The 20,407-nt window shown below is 62.7% G+C and overlaps 1 protein-coding gene across 1 annotated transcript; it reads left to right on the forward strand.

Moving 5' to 3' along the window:
- Positions 1-491: 491 nt before the first annotated feature.
- On the forward strand, positions 492-19,927 carry LOC125112874 (receptor-type tyrosine-protein phosphatase V-like). Its single transcript, XM_047755328.1, is given in 36 exon segments — positions 492-576; positions 953-1,021; positions 2,237-2,311; positions 2,529-2,577; positions 2,730-3,002; positions 3,292-3,561; positions 3,728-3,841; positions 3,844-3,990; positions 5,005-5,253; positions 5,354-5,593; positions 5,741-6,016; positions 7,667-7,939; positions 9,932-10,195; positions 10,351-10,614; positions 10,856-11,137; positions 11,524-11,664; positions 12,176-12,386; positions 12,878-12,945; positions 13,934-14,060; positions 14,137-14,184; positions 14,716-14,809; positions 14,966-15,056; positions 15,140-15,216; positions 15,944-16,078; positions 16,659-16,781; positions 17,148-17,308; positions 17,389-17,524; positions 17,801-17,868; positions 17,951-18,107; positions 18,188-18,266; positions 18,348-18,424; positions 18,537-18,665; positions 18,786-18,896; positions 18,980-19,140; positions 19,437-19,572; positions 19,755-19,927. Coding segments are annotated over 34 exon segments (5,148 nt in total). The 5' UTR covers positions 492-576; positions 953-1,021; positions 2,237-2,254; the 3' UTR covers positions 19,815-19,927.
- The last annotated feature ends 480 nt before the right edge of the window (positions 19,928-20,407 follow it).

Here is a 20,407-nt window from a genome sequence, read left to right on the forward strand (position 1 = left end):
AGCCCTGTTCTTCGCTAGGTTGCTGGACTCGGGTCCCTGGATGGAGGCATTTGGGACAGAAAAGAAGCTTCTCCTTCTCAAGCCCGGAGCCAGCGAAATGGACATGGGCTTCCCAAAGTGCCTTTCTCCCCAGGCCCTGTCCCCCTCCGCTGTGACGTCCCTGGATGTCTACACATGTGCGTCCATTGGGGTGGGCGTGGGCACCTCCATGGCTCACATGCACGCACACACACTGACAGCCCCTGGTCGCCCACCTGCAGCCTGGCCAGAGGCACCTGGGCAGACCCCCCTCCCTGGGGATCTTTCCCAGGGGGCGGGACGGAGGATGGGAGACCCGGCCATCCAGGGCCACCCTGCCCATCTCCTGCCCGGCGATTATCTTATCTTCCCGGCAGGCGTGGGGCTGCCCAAGGCCTGGCACCAGTCGAGGGAGTGGAGGGGAGGGGCCGGAAGGGGGCAGCCAGGCTGCAGTGGGAGAGACGGCCAGGTCTCTGGGCACTCGAGAGCCAGGACGCCTGCATCTGCCTGCTGCCTGCCTCTGCCTGCTGCCTGCTCCTTCTGGAAGGACTCAGTTAGGTGCTGGAGACCTTGGGAGGACCCCAGGGGTTTTCAAGGTGGAGGATGTGGGTTTGTCTGTAGGAGGAGACCCAGCCCTGTGGTATTTTTTGCTGAATGGAGAGGCGTGGGTTGCAGGGGGACGGCGGGGAGGGGGGCTGCTTCCTATCGGTCAGAATCTCCCCGCCCCCTCCCAAGCCCCCCCCCCCCCTGCCAATTTGATGGCTGCCCCAGGCTGGCAGGGGGCTGACAGGGGGCCCCCTATGGACCCAGACCCCGTGCAGAGGACTAGCTATGGCATCTGTGCTGTGCCAACGGGCCCTTCTTTCGTGGGGACTTTGGGAGATGTCTGAGACCCCCACCCCAAACCTAAAACCATGTCCTGTCTCCTACTTAGGTTCCGAATCAGGGTGTTTCCATTCCATTTCTCCAGACTCTGCTGGTCCAGCAAAGTGAGGTGCTCCAGGTGAGTTGGGGGCGGGGGGTGAAGGGTGGAGGGTGGAGTGTTTCCTTCCCTTGGCCAAACCTCGAGCTCCGCCCTTTCACATGTGGGTCCCTCGCTGCCCCCCCAACCCCCGCTTTGAGAGAGCACGTGTGCATGCACAGCCTGGAAAATCTGATGGGGCCCAAGTGCTGAGTTTCCAGGCCTCCTTCCAGAGGCCGGTGGGCGGCTCTGAGGTTTGGGGCTGGGCAGAGGGGGAGGGGCAGGCAGCCCCTGGTTCTGGAGAAGCAGGTCCCAGCCAGACGGTCCGAAAGCCGGCTAGCAGCTCAGTGTCCCCCCCTCCCCCCAATTGTCTTTCCTCTGTCTCCCTTCCCTCCTTTCCCCATGTCAGCTGCCTTGGGCTGGGGGCTTAGCGGGAGCAGTTCCAGGTGAGCAGTCGGCTCCAGGCCGGAGGGACCCTTGGGAAGGCTGCCCTGGGCCTTCACAGCACCTGCGTCCAGGTGGGGGCAGGGAGGGCCGGGGCTGTTGGTCCAGGCGCAGGAGGTGGGGGGACCAACACGTGTCCTCGGGGCCCCGGAGTACGGTGTGCCCTCTGCTCTGTGCAGCTGAAGGTCCAGGGTTCAAGCCCAGCTCCCCTCCTCACCCTGGGCCTGGGCGCTTCCCTCCCTGGAGGCCCTCCCTTATCTGGGGTGTGAGGGCGTGAGGCCAGATGGCTCTTCCAGATCTGCCATCACTGTGACTCCTTTAGGACACATTCCTGTGTCTGTCCACAAGTGGTTCACGGAAGGGGACACACACTCATAGCTGCTCCATCCCCCCAGCACCCAGTAACTCCCCCTATGGTGTAACCAGGACCCCTCGCCATAGGAACACAAACGCCATATCCATCTTCACGTGCAGAGAGCCAGATACCCCCTCTTCCCCCAGGGCTGGGAGTCAGGAGCCAGCTGCAAGGCTGGGTCTCTTCTGGGCCTCCCCCAGGGCACAGGACTGTCTCCTGCCTGGACAGCTAGCGCTGGAAGAGGGTGGAAGTAAGCTTGTCAGCAGGCTGGGGGTCAAAGTCCCACCCCCCCTTCCCAGGGCCCTGCCAGGCCAGGCGCAGTGGGGGTTGGGTCTGGGGTGTGGAGAGGCAGCCCCTTGCTCTTGGCTGCCCGCTGCCTGCCACCCTGCCAGGCCAGCCTCTGAGCACGGGGCAGGCAGGGGCGGGTGGGGGCGGAGACGGGCCACTCTCTCTTGCAGACGCATCCATCCATCGCAATGAGGCCCCCTGTCCTGGTCGCTGTGCTCCTCTGGCTCCCAGGCCTCTGGGCTGAGGTGAGGGGGGCACTGGGGCCGCTGGGCCAGCAGGTGGGGCCCCTCCTCTCCAAAGTGTCCAGCCTGAGCGGGGCCACGCCCTCCCAGCCCATGGAGGACAGCGGAAGAGTCTGCTCCTGGCCTGGGGTCCCCACAACTTAGGTGTCCTGCAGTGAGGACAGGCTTCCTCTGATCCTGGCTGGACACCAGAGCCTCTGCTCATTCCCCCCCATGCCAGGATGACGAGTGCCACTCCCAGGCAGAGAGTCCAGGCGGGCAGAGTGGAGGTAGGTGCCTTCAGAGGGGCGTGAGGGCAGTGAGTGGGAGTGGGGACAGGGCCATTTCTCCGCCAGAGCCTGCCACTGCTCTGCCCTTCTGCCATCCCTCCTTCTTTAGGATGGAGGGGTTGGGAGACTCTGACTGTGCCCCTTCTCCCCAGGACCACCTCTGAGCGTGAGCGTAGGCAGCAGGGGGAGGGCTGCCAGCCTGGCCGTGAGCTGGGCAGCCGGGGGGCCAGGCAGGCCCAGCCACCTCCTCCGCCTCAGCCGGCTCGGCCCCTTTGGCGCCCCTGAAGGGCAGCAGCTCCAGGCCCACACCAACGCATCCAGCTTCGAGTTCCAGGACCTGGTGCCAGGAAGCCACTACCGGCTGGAAGTGACGGTCCTGCACCCATGTGGGCAGAATGCCACCACTGTCCTCACTGCTCACACGGGTGCATGGCGGGCAGGCTGGGGGTGGCGGTGGCGGGCAGGCTGGGGGGGCAGTGGCGGGAAGGCTGGGGGGGCGGTGGCAGGAAGGCTGGGGGGGCCAAGCAGGATGAGGCTACGCTGGGGGCAGGGGCGGGGGCAAGGGGTGAGGGGAGCAAGGGGGGTGGGCAGGGTGAATGTGAAGTTTTCTGAGGATCATGCCTGGACTCTGACCCTGCCAAGACCCCAGAAACACAGCTAATGCCCAGCCTTGACCTGGCCCTGATTCGGTGCCTCTCTCTGCCTCTGCCGCAGCCCCCGCGACTGTCCAGGACCTGCAGCTGCAGAGTTTTGGGAGCCCGACCAGCCTGCAGGCCTGGTGGGGCGCTGCCCCTGGCGGGCAGGACAGCTACCAGCTTCTCCTCTACAAAGTGGAGCCCCAGATGGTGGCCCACAACATCTCCATGTCCCCAGGCACTCTGTGCTACAACTTTAGCGACCTCTCACCAGGCAGCGAGTATGCTCTGGAGGTTACCACTTGGGCTGCCACCCTCCATGCGAAGACCAACACCCACCAGTGGACAGGTAGGGCCAGGGCTCAGCAAGACCCTGGGAGCAGCCAGTCTGAGGGCCAGCCCAGCGTCACGTCCCCACGTGGCTGGGCTTCAGGGCTTCTGCTGCCCAGGTCAGTGCCAGGCCCCTGCATGGGGCCCCTTCTCCAGCCTGACTTGTTCTCTCTGCCCTCCCCCAGCTCCCGTGGCTCCGGGTCAGCTGGGGTTGCATGCCTTGGGCACCAGTGCCCTGCAGGCCTCCTGGAACGGCTCTGGGGGGGCCGCCTGGCTGCACCTCGTGCTCACAGACCTCCTGGCGGCCCCAACCTGACGGCAGAAGTCAGACGGGGTGTCTCTAATCATACCTTCCGTCATCTGTCTCCGGGAACCGCCTACAGGCTGACCCTCAGTGCCATGGCCGGGCCCCACTGGGCAGCCGGGCCCAACACCATTGAATGGACCCGTGAGTTCTTGGGGCGAAAGGGGGAGCAGAGGCTCATCAGCCAAGCAGGCAGGATACAATGGGCGGGGTGGGGTCCTGGGATCCCATGGGGAAGGGCCAAGGCCTGGAGGGAGTGCCCCTCCTGCAGGCTGGAGCCCCCAAGAAGAAGAGTGTGGTGGAGTTCCCATCGTGGCTCAGTGGTTAGCAAATCCGACTAGGAACCATGAGGTTTCGGGTTCATTCCCTGGCCTTGCTCAATGGGTTAAGGATCCGGTGTTGCCGTGAGCTGTGGTGTAGGCTGCAGATGCAGCTCAGATCCTGCGTTGCTGTGGCTCTGGCATAGGCCGGTGACTACAGCTCTGATTTGACCCCTAGCCTGGGAACCCCCATATGCCACAGGAGCAGCCCTAGAAAAGGCGAAAAGACAAAAAAAAAAAAAAAAGAAGAGCGTGGTGACATTCATGTGACAGTTATCACTGGAGCCCTCCCTGCACCAGCCCCGTGCCTGCTACTTCCCTGTGTCATCTCATTTGTCCCTCAAAACAGACCCCTGCAAGTCGCATTCTCTCCTGTCACTGTGGAGGGACTGAAAGTTGGGGAGAGAAGGACCAGGTTCTGAGGCTTAGAGTGTCCAAGGCTGGGCTGAGCCCGTGGGGACTCGGCTGTGCTTTTGCTCCGAGAAGTGCTGTCTGGCACTGGAAAGTGGAGGAACCAGACCACCCGGGCTCTGAACCCATTGCTGCCACTCACTGGCTGTGGGTCTCTGGACACATTGCTCACCCTCTCTGTGCTTTCAAAGGGAGGCTCATGGCAGTGTTATGAGGAATAACGTGAGGTCTGACACTTGAAGTGTTATCGTTTTTTATTGCATCCACCGCCTGGTCCTGGGACTTGCCGAGGATGTGGCACAGGGCGACTGCCAGCAGCAGGTGCTGAGCCCCAGTCCAGGGAGCACAGAAAGAAGCAGGCATGGGCTGGGACTGTTCTCAGCTGCCATCGTGGGCTTTCTGCACATATGTGCTCCCTTCCCCACAGACCCCTCAGCCCCCCTGGACCTGGTGCTCACTCCCCAGCCCCCAGGGCTCAGTGCCCACTGGAGGGCAGGGCCCGGGGCCCAGGACGGCTACCTGCTCAGGCTGAGTGGGCTGGTGGAGACCATCTCTCTGGGCCCTGGGGCCCTGAATGCCACGTTCCCAGGGCCCCTGCCTGCCGGACACTACACTCTGCAGCTGAGGGTCCTGGCTGGGCCCTATGATGCCTGGGCCCAGGCCAGTGCCTGGCTGGGTGAGTCTGGGCTGGTGGGAGCAGGAAGGGGTTTTGCCCAGTGACGCCTGCTTCCGGAGGCTGGTGAGTCCTCACTCTCCAGGGACCACACCCTCCCCAGATGCTGCAGCCGAGCACAGACGAGGCAATGGCACTGAGCTCCCCCTGGATGTGCTGGAGGCCACCAGGGAGCCTGGGGACCAGGCACTACTCTACCCTGAGGGATCCCCAGGCCTCCCCGGGAACACTTCCGTGCCACCTGCTGCCACTCAGGTCCCACTTGGTGGGCACGGGGCCCTCTACCAGGTGGATGCTGTCTCTTCTCTGCAAAATACCACCCAGAACCTTGCAAGCCACACAGGTGAGCCAGCCACTGTGGCCCTGGCCCTGGGCAGCTTTGCCTCAGGGTGGAGATCTATGTGGGGGAGGGGCTCGGGAGAACAGGGCAGGGGCACCACAGGGCTGCAGATGTCCCAAGGCCACCTTACCAAACCACCCTTCTCTTCAGGGCCCCTGGCACCACAGTCTCTGGAGGTCATTGGCAGGGGCAGTCCCTATGACCTGTCCATTGGCTGGGCCCCGGCACCAGGGCAGCGAGAAGGCTACAGGGTCAGCTGGCACCAGGAGGGCAGCCAGAGCCCACTGGGCGGTCTTGTTGACTTGGGCCCAGATAACTCCAGCCTGACACTCAGGGGTCTGGTGCCCGGCTCCTGCTACACCGTGTCATTGTGGACCTGGGCCGGGAACCTCAGCTCCAGCATCCAGAGGGCCAGAGCCTGCACTCGTGAGTTCCTGCCGCAGCCTCTAGGAGGCCAGCCCTGGGAGGTGGGGGTGGGGCCAAGTTCCTTTGCACACTGCCTTCTGTGTGCTATGTTCTTTTTATGTGTGTGTGTTTAGGGCTGCACCCGAGGCATATGGGGGTTCCCAGGATAGGGGTTGAATCAGAGCTGTAGCTGCTGGCCTATGCCAAAGCCACAGCAACACCAGGTCCACATCCAAGCCTTGTCTGTGACCTACACCACAGCTCACGGCAACACTGGATCCTCAACCCACTGAGTGAGGCCAGGGATTGAACCTGCGTCCTCATGGATATTCATTAGATTCATTTCCGCTGAGCCACAATGGGAACTCCTATGTGTCATGTTCTTGACTCAGAGACCATGTATCTGCCAAGATGGGGCCTTTCATAAATCTGTCTGCAAGTATCCTCACCTCCTGCCAGCTGGTCATCCATCCATCCCCCCTTCCATCTATCCCTCCATCCCTCCATTCATCCATCCTTCCATCCTTCCATCCATGCATCCATCCATCTATCCTTCCATCCATCCATCCCTCCATCCCTCCATCCTTCCATGCATCCATCCATCCTTCCATCCTTCCTTCCATCCACCCTTCCATCCCTCCATCCCTCCATTCCTCCATCCCTCCATGCATCCATCCATCTATCCATCCATCCTTCCATCCTTCCAACAAATACTGAATGATTGTCCTCCATTCTTAGGTATGGGGTGAGGTGCTAAAGCTAAAAATCATGAAGAAGACAGTCTAGAAATGAAGACTGACAAGTAAACAGATGGTTTATGTGTTTATTAAAATTATGTGTATGGTGGAGTTCCCGTCGTGGCGCAGTGGTTAACGAATCCGACTAGGAACCATGAAGTTGCGGGTTCAATCCCTGGCCTCGCTCAGTGGGTTAAGGATCCAGTGTTGCCGTGAGCTGTGGTATAGGTCGCAGATGCAGCTCAGATCTGGCATTGCTGTGGCTGTGGCTGGCAGCTCCGATTAGACCCCTAGCCTGGGAACCTCCATATGCTGCGGTTGTGACCCTAGAAAAGACAAAAGACCAAAAAAAAAAGTTATATGTATGGTTTTATACCTCATCTTGTAAACATAAATGCAAGGAGAAGAATATGCACCATGTATCTTGAACCACGTGAAACTTGGATCGCATAGATTAAAAATCAAGAACGGTAGGGACTTTTATGCAGCCCTGGTTAAGGTTTTAGGGTTCACAGAGGGGCCACCTTCGGGAGTCTCGGAAGGTTTCCCAGAAGAAAGGTGCGAGCTGAGAAGTGAGTGGGTCTGAGCAGGGTGGGTGGAGAGGGGCCTTAGTGAGGGGTAAATGTGCATCCAGGCCTTGAGGTTGGGGGTATGAAGAGAGATAGGAGGGAGTGAGCTTGCAGGACTGAATATCAGTGGCTGAGCTGGGGATCTGGGTCCTGGGTGCTAGGGGGCACCACGTGCTCCAGATTTCATGCCCTCAAGGCGCAGGCAGTCTGAGGTGGGAACAGGTCAAGGGTTCTCCTGGGAGGGAAAAGAGAGGGGGCTGGGGCCCATGGCTGGCAATGTTTGGAGACCATCGGGCAGGGCACAGATGAAGCAGAAGGAGAGGGGGTTGGGGTTGTTCCGAATCTGTCTCTTCCTTGTCCTGCAGTCCCTGTGCCTCCTGCCAACCTGAGCCTCGGCCTTGGGGCCCAGCCTCCTGCCCTGCGGGCTTCCTGGAGTCCGCCAGCGGGGGACTGGGATGGCTTCCTTCTGAGGCTTTACCGCCTGAGGCCCCCGGCTCTGGAAGGAGAGGAGACTCTGGCCCCTGAGGCTCAGAACTTCTCCTGGGACCAGCTGGCTCCGGGCACGGAGTTCCTGGCATGGCTGGCCACCCTGCGGGGGCCAGATGAGAGCAGCGCTGTCAACGCCACAGGCTGGACGCGTGAGTGTCCCCCGCACGGCCCCGCCTCACCAGCCCCACTTGCTAAGTGGCTCTCAAGGGTGGCACAGCCCCAAGCTCTCTGTGTCTGTGAGTGGCCTCTAACTTGACTATGCTGTTCCTGGACCCTTGGCACCAGGAGACCCCACCCTTCACTGGGTGTGCCCAGGAAGGCAGGCAGAGCCGTGGGCCTGTCACTCCATGCTCTCTCATGGCCAACGGTGGGGAGGTGGGACCCTCAGGGACCAGCGGGACCAGCCTCCAGCCCTACCTGGGCCCTTGCTCGGTGTCCCACCTGCATTGTCTCTTTTTATTTTTTGTCTTTTTGCCATTTCTTGGGCCGCTCCCGCGGCATATGGAGGTTTCCAGGCTAAGGGTCTAATCGGAGCTGTAGCTGCTGACCTACGCCAGAGTCACGGCAACGCGGGATCCAAGCCACATCTGCAACCTACACCACAGCTCATGGCAACGCTGGATCCTTAACCCACTGAGCAAGGCCAGGGATCGAACACACAACCTCATGGTTCCTAGTCGGATTTGTTAACCACTGAGCCACGAGGAGAACTCCTGCACTGTCTCTTTTAATTCAGAACAGGCTGAGTCTCCACCTCAGTGGGGAGCTGGGGTGTACGCTGGGGAGTGGGGCCCAGGGTCCATGCTCCTGGCCACGTACAACCCCAGAGAGAAGCCGGGGTGGGGGAAGGGCCTCCATTACTGAGGTGCAGGCCAGCCTCCCCTCCTGCCAGAGCCCCAGAGCCAGTAGCTGGGTCTGGAAGCCCCTCCAGACTAGCCCAAGTCCTGCTCGGTGGAGCTAGAGAACAGCCATGGCCCCTTGCTTCTCTGTGGGGTGTCCCCTCCCCGCCCTGTCCTCCCGACCCCTCCCAGGACCCTGCAACCTCAGACCTGGACCCTGGGCTCTGACTGGCTCACAGAGCTGGCCTGTCCCTCTAGGAGCCTCAGCTTCCACATTTGCACAGGTGTCCACCTGGTGACCCGGGCTCCAGCAGTAGGTCCTGCCCTCTAGCCTGTCCACCCCCACAGGCATTGATTTAAGTCCTGTGCCGCCCAATCCGGCTTGGCCTCGGGGGCGTGCTAAGTAGGAGGGGCAATCCATTTGCTCATTCAGCACCGCTGGGGCTTGTGCCCTGTTGTCTGGGGGAAACTCACCGTCACCTGTCACCAGGCCTGGTGTTTCCTCACTGGCCAAGGCTCAGACCAAGTGGGGCCTCAGGGAGAGGGGCTGAGGTCTGGCTTGGATGCTTTCCTGCTGGTTAGTCTGTTGGGCTGCCCTCACCAAGGGTGGGGGCTGCAGATGGACCTGAACTTGAGAATCCACATGGTTCCAGGGCTGCAGGTCAGAGAGTGTGGCGGGGCTCCGTGGCATGTGCATGGCCGCTGTCTCCCTGTCCTCACACAGTCACATCCTAACCCCTGGATTAGGGCTCCCCATGCCCTCATTTTACCTTAAGGACCTCTTTTTTTTTTTTTTTTTGTCTTTTCAGGGCCCCACCTGGGGCATATGGAGATTCCCAGGCTGGGGTTCCAATTGGAGCTACAGCTGCCGGTCTACGCCAGAACCATAGCAACGCCAGATCTGAGCTGCATCTGCGACCTACACCACAGCTCATGGCAACGCTGGATCCTTAACCCACTAAGCGAGGCCAGGGATTGAACCCGAAACCTCATGGTTCCTAGTTGGATTCGTTTCCTCTGCGCCATGACAGCAACTCCAAGCACCTCTTTAAAGACCTTATCTCAGAGTTCCCTTGTGGCACAGTGGGTTAAGGATCTGGTGTTGTCACTGTGGCAGCTCAGGTTGTTGCTGTGGCCCCAGTTCAGTCCCTGGCCTGGGAACTTCCACGTGTCTTGGGCATGGCCAAAAAAAAAAAAAAAAAGTTACCTCCAAATAAGTCAGAAGTTACATCTGAGGTCCTGGGGGTCAGGACTTCAGCCTATGACCCTCTCTTCTCTCCCCATGCCCTGCTCTCCCCGCAGCCCCCGTCGCCCCTCCCCTGGTAAATGTGACCAGCGAAGGCCCCACCCAGCTCCGGGCATCCTGGGTCCACGCGCCTGGGGGCCGGGATGGCTACCAAGTGACCCTGTACCAGGCAGGCGTCCGGGTGGGCTCCAGCCCTGTAGGGGCCCAGGTGGACGGCGCCAGCTTCTCAGCTCTGACTCCAGGCACCAAGTACGAGGTAGAGGTGGTTGCACAGGCTGGGCCTCTCTGTGCTGCGGCGGCCAACGCCTCTGGCTGGACCTGTGAGTGGGCCTGGGGATGGCCAGGGGGTGGGGAGAGGTGAGCTGTGAGCAGGGCCGCCCTGAGACTTCTGCACCCTTCCACACCCAGCCCATGTCCCACCTGCACACTCAGGGCCCTGTGTGGGGTCAGAGGCCTCCCACTCTCCTCCCCGCAGCCCCACATGTGCCCATCGAGCTGCTGGTATCGATGCAAGTGCACAGTGCCGTGGTCAGCCTGGCCTGGGCCAGCCCCCTGGGGCACGGCGTGTGTCACGCGCTGCTCTTGGAGGCTGGGCCCCTCTCCAAGGAACATCCCCTGGTGCTGGGTCAATCCCACCTCGTGCTGAGGAACCTCACGCCTGGACGCAACCTCTCCCTGTCGGTGCTGTGCCAGGCAGGGCCGCTCCAGGCCACCACGCACCCGGTGGTGCTACCCGTGGGTACGTTGGTGTCTGTTGGGGGACAGGTGCCCTGAGTGCTGCCTGTTCTATCCCAGCCCCAGTCGCCTGGTGGGTGCCCTGCCTCCTCCATCCAGGGGGGTGCGGGCCCAGAAGACGCCTGTTTCTCCTGGGGCCGCCGCCTCTTCCCGGGGCAGAGGCCCCAGTCCCCCAGCACCTGCGGATTTCCAGCACATCTCAGGCTGCAGTGACCCTACGTGACACAGAACCCTTGACCCCACAGAGCCTGACCCCGTGGAGGACGTACAGTGCCAGCCCGAGGCCACCCGCCTGGCCCTGGCCTGGACGGTGCCCGCGGGGGACGTGGGCACCTGTCTGGTGGTAGCGGAGCAGCTGGCGGCAGGAGGGGACACCCACCTGGTCTTCCAGGCCAAGACCTCAAGGGGCAGTGTCTTGTTGTCTAGCCTGGCCCCTGCCACATCCTATCGCCTCAGCCTCTCGGTGCTTGGCAGGAACGGCCTGTGGAGCCGAGCGGTCACCCTGGTGTGTGCCACTTCTGCCCAGGGTAGGCGCTTCCTCGGCCTGGGTGCCCTGCTCCCTGTCTTCTCATCACTGCCCATGGCTCTTCGTCCCTGGGCTCTCCTGCCCCCCAGTCCCTCCCCCGCCAGGCCCTCCTAAACCTGGGCCCTCCTGCTTCACCCTCCCAACACCCCCACCCACACCCTCATTGCCCCCAGGCCATGGTACTACCCCTGCCCTCTCTCCACCGCTGCCCCTGGGCCCTCCTGCCCCCTGCCCTCCTGCACCCCCAGGCCCCAGCCCTTTCCTCCCGCCCTGACCCAGACTCCACACCAGCTTGACGTGACCCTGGTCGAGGCTTCCCAGCTCTGATTCCATGTGCCCATGGCCCTGCACTCAGGGCTGTGCTCACTGCCCCTCCCCCCTCCCCAGCCTGGCACCCCCTAGAGCTGGCCACAGCCCCCCACCTAGAGCCCAAGACGGGGATGGGGGTGATAATCACCCCGGGCATGTTTGGCAAGGACGATGGGCAGATCCAGTGGTACGGTGTCATCGCCACCACCAACATGTCATGTGAGTCCTGGGCCTGGGAGGGGGGCGAGACCCTGGCTGCTGCCTCGAAGGGGCGTGAGGGGTCCCAGCACGGACATGGGTAAGATGGAGTGTCCGAGGCTGGTGGGTGTCTGGGTGCAGGAAGGGGCCTGGGACATTCTGCAAGATAAAGTGATGCTGGGAGTTCCCATCATGGCGCAGTGGTTAACAAATCCGACTAGGAACCATGAGGTTGTGGGTTTGATCCCTGCCCTTGCTCAGTGGGTTAAGGATCTGGCGTTGCCGTGAGCTGTGGTGTAGGTTGCAGATGCGGCTCGGATCCCGCGTTGCTGTGGCTCTGGCGTAGGCCAGCAGCTACAGCTCCGATGAGACCCCTAGCCTGGGAACCTCCATAGGCCGTGGGAGCAGCCCTAGAGAAGGAAAAAAAAAAAAAAAAAAGATGAAGTGATGCTGTTGTGAATGGTGGGAGCATCTAGAAACCCCAGGAGGCTGCAGCGCCCATGCTGCTCTGCCCCTCCCCCGCCTCTCTTAGTGGTCCTGCCTCCCCGGGAAGCCGTCAACCACACGTGGTACGACCACTACTACGGAGGACACGACTCCTACCTGGCCGTCCTGCTCCCCAACCCCTTCTACCCCGGGCCCTGGGCTGTGCCGACATCCTGGATGGTGCCTATGGGGACGGAGGTCTGCGGTCACACCCGGGACATATGCAACGGGCAGCTCAAGCCAGGGTCCCAGTATCGGTGAGGGCCCAGCCTCAAGGGGGAGACACTGTAGGTTTCATTTATGGCCTGTTGATGCCTTTGTCAACAGAAGATCTGGCCTGACTCACAGAGTTCCCTTGGGCTTCCTGGTGGACGAGATTTGGAGGGGACCCCCCCCCCCCTTATGTCTTCCTTTTCTCAGAAAAGTAGGGCCCAGAGCCTGTTAGGCAATGCCAGCTTGCTAGGGCAATGCCAAGGCTATTCGGTACCTACTTCCAGGGTTTCTGGCTCTCCAAATGGGGCAGGGAGGCAGAAGAGGATCTAGGGCTGGCTTGCTCGGCAGCTCAGGTGACCCAAAGCAGCGTCCTGAGCAGGTGTGCCCTGCTCACCGTCTGAGCATCTGCTGCTCATGACTCTGTTTCCCAGGAGGGGCTGGGCCCTCTGCCTGCCCTCTGTTCTGCCCTCTGTCCAGTTCAGGGTGGTGGCCTTCGCCAGGCACAGCGGCCCTGAGACCCTCATCTCCTGTGCAGGTTCAGTGTCGTGGCCTTTACCAGGTATAGCGCCCCCGAGACCCTCATCTCCTTCTCGGCCTTCTCGGGTAGGTGAGCCCCTGGCTGGGCTTCCAGCTGGGTCCTGGGGTGGCAATAGGGGCCGGGACCTCCCTTCAGAGGCTTACCCCCGGGCACCAGCGGGGGATGCGTCCTGCGTAGCAGAGCTGGAGGTGCCACTGGGCAGGGTGGGCTGAGGGGCAGTGGGACAGGCAGCGGCAATGAGGAAATGGCCTGCCCCCGCTGTGATGGTTCTGCCCCAAGCAACAGCTCCCTCTGCCCTGCTGCTCCTGGCCACAGGGACTCTGGGACAGCTCTGTCCTGTAGAAACCTAAAGCAACCCCCAAGAGCCTCATAGGTGACCTAACGTTCCTCGTAGCTGCGTTACAAAAGTACAAATAGACAGGTGAAGCTGATCTTAGCAACATTTACTTCATTTATTTATTTATTTGGGCTGCACTCATGGCATGTGAAAGTCCCCGGACCAGGGATCAAGCCCGCCACAGCAGTGACAACACTGGATCCTTAACCCACTGGACCACCAGGGAACTCCAGCAACATGGACTTCAAACCAAGATATCAAAATACCCTATCAACATGGGATCTCCATTTTCTAAAAGATTAAGGACATGTCTGACGCTTATTTTTTCCACGAAATTTTTGAAATCCAGTGTGTACTTTACACTTGGAGCAAACTTGAATTTGGAGCCGATGGGTTACAAGTGCTCAGGCACCTCAGGGGCACGTGGCTACTGTATTGGACAGCGCAGCTCCAGAAGCCCGGGGCCAGGCTCCACCCTCTTTTCCTTGAGGGTGTCGGGAGGAGCTGGGGGCAGGCAGGGCTTGCTGGCTGTTCTCGGTCCCCAAGGTGGCCCTAGCAGCCATCTCTGGCCTGGGTTTGGCTTCTGGGACCCTGCAAGGTGGGGGGGCTGTCATGGTGCCCTCCACCCAGAGGGTCTCAGGTGCAGGGGAGGCTGGCAAGCCACTGCGGGACAATGGGTCGAGGCTGCCCAGTTGACCTTCCCTTGCTGTCCCTAGAGCCGCGGGCCAGCGTGTCCTGGGCAGCAGCGCCTGTCCCTGCAGTGGTGAGCGTGGTGGCTGGCTGCGTCCTATCCGTGGGTGCCGCGCTGGGCCTGCTGTACTGGAGGCGGGTGAAGGGGCAGAGGTCAGTGGGAGGGAGGTTGGGTTGGGGGGCTGGGGGGAGGCCCTGGGCTGCTTCCCATGGCCCTTCACCCCTGCAGGGCAGACGAGACCCTCTACTCTCAGGAGCTGACCGTGCCCAAGCTGCGGTGAGTGCACGTGCGCCCTCGAAGAAGCCGGACAGCCGCCACCTTGCGTGGTGCGGTGGTGGTGGTGCGGGCTCTGGGAAGCATCCCTACCCCCTGCCAGTCCATCCTTTCTCAGCCACTGTCACCCCCTCTCTTAGTGCTTTTTCTCCAAATAAAGCTCTGGGCTCCCTCCCCCCGCCCAGCCTCCCTCTCCTGACTCCCTCCCTGTGATGCTCGGATCAAGCTGCTCTCTTTTCAGGCTTTCCCCAATGCTGGATCTGTTGTCTGCCCTCTGGTGCACAGACACAGTCCTCAGAACCGGGGACAGGGCTCAGGGTCTCACACCTGCCTCCGCGTGTAGCTATTGACTGCCTGGTTCTCCTCCCTCTGTCCCCTTGTCTGCTTTCCCCCTCGGAGGACTTTGTTCAAAACGCATGCGGGCTCCACTTCAGGGCCGGAGCCCAGGGCTGGTTTCCAGCTCCCAGGAAGTGCCCCACCAGTGCCAGGCAGGACCCTGTACTCCAGGCAGGCCCACTCCCTCCTCTCCTGCAGGCGGACCCACCGGCCCATTCCCGTCCACAGCTTCAGGCAGAGCTATGAAGCCAAGCGCGCCCACATGCACCAGGCTTTCTTTCAGGAGTTTGAGGTGAGGCCTCTGCTGCCCCCAGGGCCCCAGCAGAGAGAGCAGCAGGTGCCAAGGTGGCTAGGGCTGCTGTGAAGTTCAGGGGACCCCCTGGCCTTGCACGCCCCTGCCCCCCTTGCTGTCAGATGACATGGGTCTGCTTCGGCCCCAATCTCACAGGAGCTGAAGGAGGTGGGCAAAGAGCAGCCCAGGCTGGAGGCCGAGCACCCTGCCAACACCGCCAAGAACCGCTACCCACACGTGCTGCCCTGTGAGTGCGGGTGGGCGGCTGGTTGGGGCCCGGAGGAGGGGCCACGTGAGCCTCCACTGACTGCAGGCTTTTACCCTCTGCAGATGACCACTCCCGGGTCAGGCTGACCCTGCTGGATGGAGAGCCCCACTCCGATTACATCAATGCCAGCTTCATCCCGGTAGGGGCCGCCTGTGGGAGACGCGTCTGTGTGCAGGACATGGTGTCCTGCCCTTGCGTCCACGGAGGTCACCACTTGTGTGCTGGACACTGTGCTGGGCCCACGGGGAGCAGAGCTGGGCTACCCGCATTCCCAACTCAAGGAGCAGGCAGTGTGTGTGTGTGGGTGTGTGTGTGTGTGTGTGTGTGTGTGTGTGACACCCTCTGTGTGGTATGTACCCGCCGTGCAGTGTGACAAGGGCTGTAATAAGGGAACATGAGCGGTACCTGGAGCAGATGAAGAAGCAACATCTGTTCCACCAGGGATCGTCAACGGCTTCCCAGAGGAGAGGGGTTAGGTCCCTTGAAGGATGCATGATACTGATAAGTGATGAAAGAGGGCAGACGTTGCAGCTGGAAGGACCCAGAGAGGAGTGGAGCTGGACATGGGACAGAGCCGAGTGGGGTCACTGGGTGGAGGGGCTGCCTGCCAGGTGTACTGGTAGCAGTGGAGCTGGGATATGTGCAGCTGGTGTGGCAGTTGGTGGAGGGTGGCCTCGGGAGGCTGCTTCAGGCCGTCAGCATCTTGTCATTGTCCCTTAGCAGTGGGTCTGTCTCTGCACTGCCCTCTTGGCTGGGTTCCTGGTGCGTGTGTGTTCACGCGTGCGCACACGGATTCCTCAGGCCTGGGGTACACAGGGGTGTGTGCTGGGGGCTGCAGTCACCATGCTCCTCTCCCCCACCCCCAGGGCTACACCCACCCGCAGGAGTTCATCGCCACCCAGGGGCCTCTCAAGAAGACCCTGGGGGACTTCTGGCGGCTGGTGTGGGAGCAGCAGGTCCGGGTCATTGTCATGCTGACCGTGGGCATGGAGAATGGGCGGGTGAGTGCACCGCTCTGGTTGGCCAGCAGGTGGCAGGCTCTCCCTGCAGGACTGGCCATGGTGGGGACGGAGGGGTCAGGCCAGGAGGTGGTAGGTCCCCAGCTGACCAGGTGGACTCCGTCCCCACTGCCTCTGCCATTTCTCACCGTGTCCACCCTCCCTGCTCCAGGCCCACAGGGGCACAGGTGTTGAGAGGCAGCAAAGGTAAGGAGTGCCTGGGTGGGCAGTGGGCACGCTGCTGCATCTTTGCTTTAAACACACCTGTGCCCTGCTCTGGGTGGGGCCCTGGGACAGGCCTCTGAGTCCTCTTCAGCTGGAGCGGGACGTCAGGCCAGCTGGCCCTAATAAGGCCACGCAGCTCCGCACAGGAGCCCACCTTGATGCCCCCAGGGTGGCATGAGAGGTCTGGGGTGAGGCTACCAGAGCCCGTCCAGGGCAGAGAGGCTTCTGGACAAGGTGGCCCAGAGAGCAGTATGTTGGTGGGGTGGTGGGGAAAGGAGGATTGGGGGGCTGATAAAGTGGGACAGTGATGAGGCTAGGCCCACCCCACCCCCACCCCTGCCTGACCCTCTGGCCCTAGGTGCTGTGTGAGCACTACTGGCCAGCCAACCCCACCCCTGTCACCCACGGCCACATCACTGTCCACCTCCTGGCTGAGGAGCCTGAGGAAGAGTGGACCAAGCGGGAATTCCAGCTGCAGCATGTGTGTGTCTGTGAGGGAGGCTGGGCCCTCGGGCAGAGACTCCTAGGGGAGGATGGGCTCACCTCCTGGGTCCCCTGGCACCCATCCTGCCCAAGAGGCAGTGTCACCCATCTGCCTGGGCATTCCCAGCTGGCAGAGACCCCCCAGGACCTGGGAACGCCCGGCAGGCAGAGGCCCCCCAGGACCTAAGCCTTCCCAGTAGGCAAAGGGCCCCCAGGAAGCTGAAGGAGCCAGGTGGGGGGAGCATGGGGATGTGGGGCAGCGAGACCCCGCCCGTGGGATCTGGTGGAGGGAGTGACGGCTAAGCAGAGGATTTGGGTGTGGAGGGGGTGGAGAAGCAGGCTGGACCCTCTGCCCCCTCCCCAGGCTGCCCAGCCCCCACCAAGGAGGGTGAAGCAGCTGCAGTTCACCACCTGGCCCGACCACAGCGTCCCTGAGGCCCCCAGCTCCCTGTTGGCCTTCGTGGAGCTGGTTCGGGAGCAGGCGAGGGAAGCCCAGCGCACTGGGCCCATCCTGGTGCACTGCAGGTGAGGACTGGTGCCGTCGGGGGGCAGTGGGCAGGGGGTAGGGCCTCCCCTTCACAGGCCTGGGCCCTCTGTCCCTGCAGTGCGGGTGTGGGCCGCTCGGGCACCTTTGTGGCCCTGTCCAGGCTGCTGCAGCAGCTGGAGGAGGAGCATACGGTAGACGTGTTCCACACGGTGTACACGCTGCGGCTGCACCGGCCCCTCATGATCCAGACCCCAGTGAGCCCATAGCAGGCCCGGTCACCACCCTGGGGGGAGGGCTGAGGGGCCGGGAAAGGACCCTGGGGTGACGGGAGGCGGGGGAGGCGGCAGCTGGCATCTTTCAGGGCTTCTGTTTCCCTCTGTGTGGAAGGGGACGCGGGCAGGCCCCTGCCAGCTCTGCCGTGTGGGCAGTGCGGGAAGGCTCCCAGATGCTCCCAGATGCCCGGCTGGCTGCTTGGGGCCTGGAGCCTCTCTGTTGGGCCGCAGCCCCTCAGCCGCCTGCCTCGTCCCCAGAGCCAGTACGTCTTCCTGCATAGCTGCCTCCTGAGCAGGATCCTGGAAGGGCCGCCCAGCTCCTCTGAGTACGTGCAGCTCCGGGGCTTTGTCCAATGGGGGTGCAGGGTCCCCACCTTCCACCAACTGATGGCCGCTCCATCCACACAGGGCCACGGAGGCCAGACGCGGGAGCTGGGGAGCCTCGAGTGCCCCCCGTGCTACCCAGGCTCCCCCGAGGCCGCAGCCCATCCCTGTGAGGGACTTGGCCCAGGCGTGCGCTGAGCGGGCAGCCGACGCAGATGCTGGCTTCCTGGGGGAGTACGAGGTGCGCTGAGGCCGGGTGGGGCTGGTCTGTACTTGGGGAGCCAGGCCAGCCTCACGGGGGTGCCCCCTCTGCCCTCTCAGCTCCTGCTCCAGGCCCTCAAAGACCAGGCTGGCTCTATGACGCCCCCTCCCGGCTGTGAGCAGGATGGTGCCACCTCTGGTGAGTGCCGCTAGGGGTGCGGGTGAACGGGGCATTGCTGGGGCGGGCCTTCCACAGCCCACTGTCACCCTTGTCCCTCAGATGGCTATTGCCATGAGGGGTCTGCTCCGGTGGAGGAGGGCATCCCTGGCGAGATGCCTGAAGCCTGGCTCTTCCCGGTGAGACGATACCCTCTGACCGTTGGTGCTTTCTGGGCTGGGGCCGGGGGTCCCAGAGCTGAGACGGGCAGGGGACACCCTCGATCCAGGGCCAACTAGCTGTGCTGTGCAGGGCGGGCCCTCTGGCCGTGACCACGTGGTGCTGACCGGCCCTGCAGGGCCCGCGGAGCTCTGGGGGCTGGTATGGGAGCACGGGGCCCGCGTGCTCGTCTCCCTGTGCCCACCCGGCCTCCAGGAGAAGGTGAGGGGGGCAGGGGCCAGAGGGTGGGAGGACGCAGGGCTGAGGTGGGGAGTACGGCTGTGACCAGGGCATGGGTAGAGATGGCCGCTGACCAGCAGCCCTGTCTCGGTCCGGCCACAGGAGTTCTGGCCCACAGGGACACAGCCCATTGTCACAGATGGGGTGACTGTGCACTGGGTGGCCGAGAACAGTGCTGCAGGCTGGCCCTGCACCCTCTTCAGTGTCACACACGTAAGCTGGGCCATGGGGCATGGGTGGGCTCCGGGGAGCAGTCCTGGCCCCTCTGGCACTGGTGCCAACATCTCTGTCCCCAGAGGGGGAGCGGGACAGAGAGGCCAGTGCAGCGGCTGCAGTTTCCACACTGGGAGCCAGGGCAGGAGCTGCCCGCCACGACCCTGCTGCCCTTCCTGGCTGCCGTGGGCAAGTGCTGTTCCCAGGACACGGAGAAGCCAGGCACGCTGCTCAGCCACTCCAGGTGCTCCTGGACAAGAGCTGGGGCCGGGGGAGGGAGGCGGAACCCCTCACTCCCTCCTGTCAGGGCCGCACCCCCCAAGCCTGGCCTGGGGCTCCTCAGAAGGACCCAGTCCCCTTCTGGCTCTGCTCTGATGTCTTTCAGGATTCTGTCCCCTCCCTGCCCGGGCACAGGCTGGCTGTGGCTGTGCCCAGCATCCCTCCATGGTCCCCAGGCCCAGGTTGGGTTTCCCCACCCCCCTGGGTCCTCAGCCCTCCTCCCCGCCCCCAGGTGTCCCTCCAACTCAAGGTCAATTGCAGCAAGGGTGCGGCCCCACTGGGCACCTTCCTGGCTGTGGACCGGCTGCTGCAGCAGGCAGGGGCCGAGGGCACCGTGGACGTCTTCACTGTGGCCTTGCAGCAATCACAGGCCTGTGGCCTCCTGACCCCAACCTTGGTGAGAGCCGCTGGGCTCAGCAGTGGGAGGAGCAAGGGGGTAGGAAGGCTGGCACAGTGGCGGGGGTGGGGCACGGGCCCGGGCAGCTGGCAGCTCCAGGTGGTGCTGGGCCCCTGCTCTCAGTGGAGGTACGGGGAGCTCACCTCGCCACTGTCACCGCATCCTCTGGCGTCTGCCCCCAGGAGCAGTACACACACCTCTACAGCTGTCTGAACAGCGCGCTGGAGGGCGGGCTGCCCTGAGTCAGCACTGGTCACTGTCGCTCAGAGGCCGCGCTCGCTTCCTGAGGGGCAGCCTGCATGCCGCCTGGGCTGTGAAGGGCTGAGTGGGGAATAAAAGATGCGCTCAAGCTTGAGGCCGAGTGCGTTCTGTCTGTCCGCCCGCCCTCCAGGAGGAATGAAAGAACCTCAAAGGTTCCTGGACATGGGGCCCAATGCAGGGGGTGGTGGGGACAGAAGCAGGTGGCCTCCTCAGAGCAGCCCCCAGTCCTCCAGTTTCCTAGCTTCCTCAGGTCCCTGGATTCCAAGCCTGGTCACTCGGAGGCTCACCCACTGCCCCGTGTGCAGGAGGAGCGGCCTGTCGCTGTCTCCTGGACTTCTCTCCTGGGAAGACAGGGGCTGGGGGCTTGGCGGATCCTCAGCCAGAGTTGCCAGGTTTTCTCAGGCCCCTCCCCTCCCCCACAGGAGGGAGCAGCAGGGTGGGGGGTGTGGGGGCTGCTGAGCAGGGAGGGCCTTTAGAGAGGGAGGAGGCAGGAGGAGAAATCGAAGGGGGGGATGGTGATGCGCACATGGCAGTGGCGGTGGCGTGGACACCAGCCCATCCAGCGAGGCCCCAG

The sequence above is a fragment of the Phacochoerus africanus genome, chromosome 12 (assembly GCF_016906955.1).
Source record: "Phacochoerus africanus isolate WHEZ1 chromosome 12, ROS_Pafr_v1, whole genome shotgun sequence".
NCBI classification, from domain to species: domain Eukaryota; kingdom Metazoa; phylum Chordata; class Mammalia; order Artiodactyla; family Suidae; genus Phacochoerus; species Phacochoerus africanus.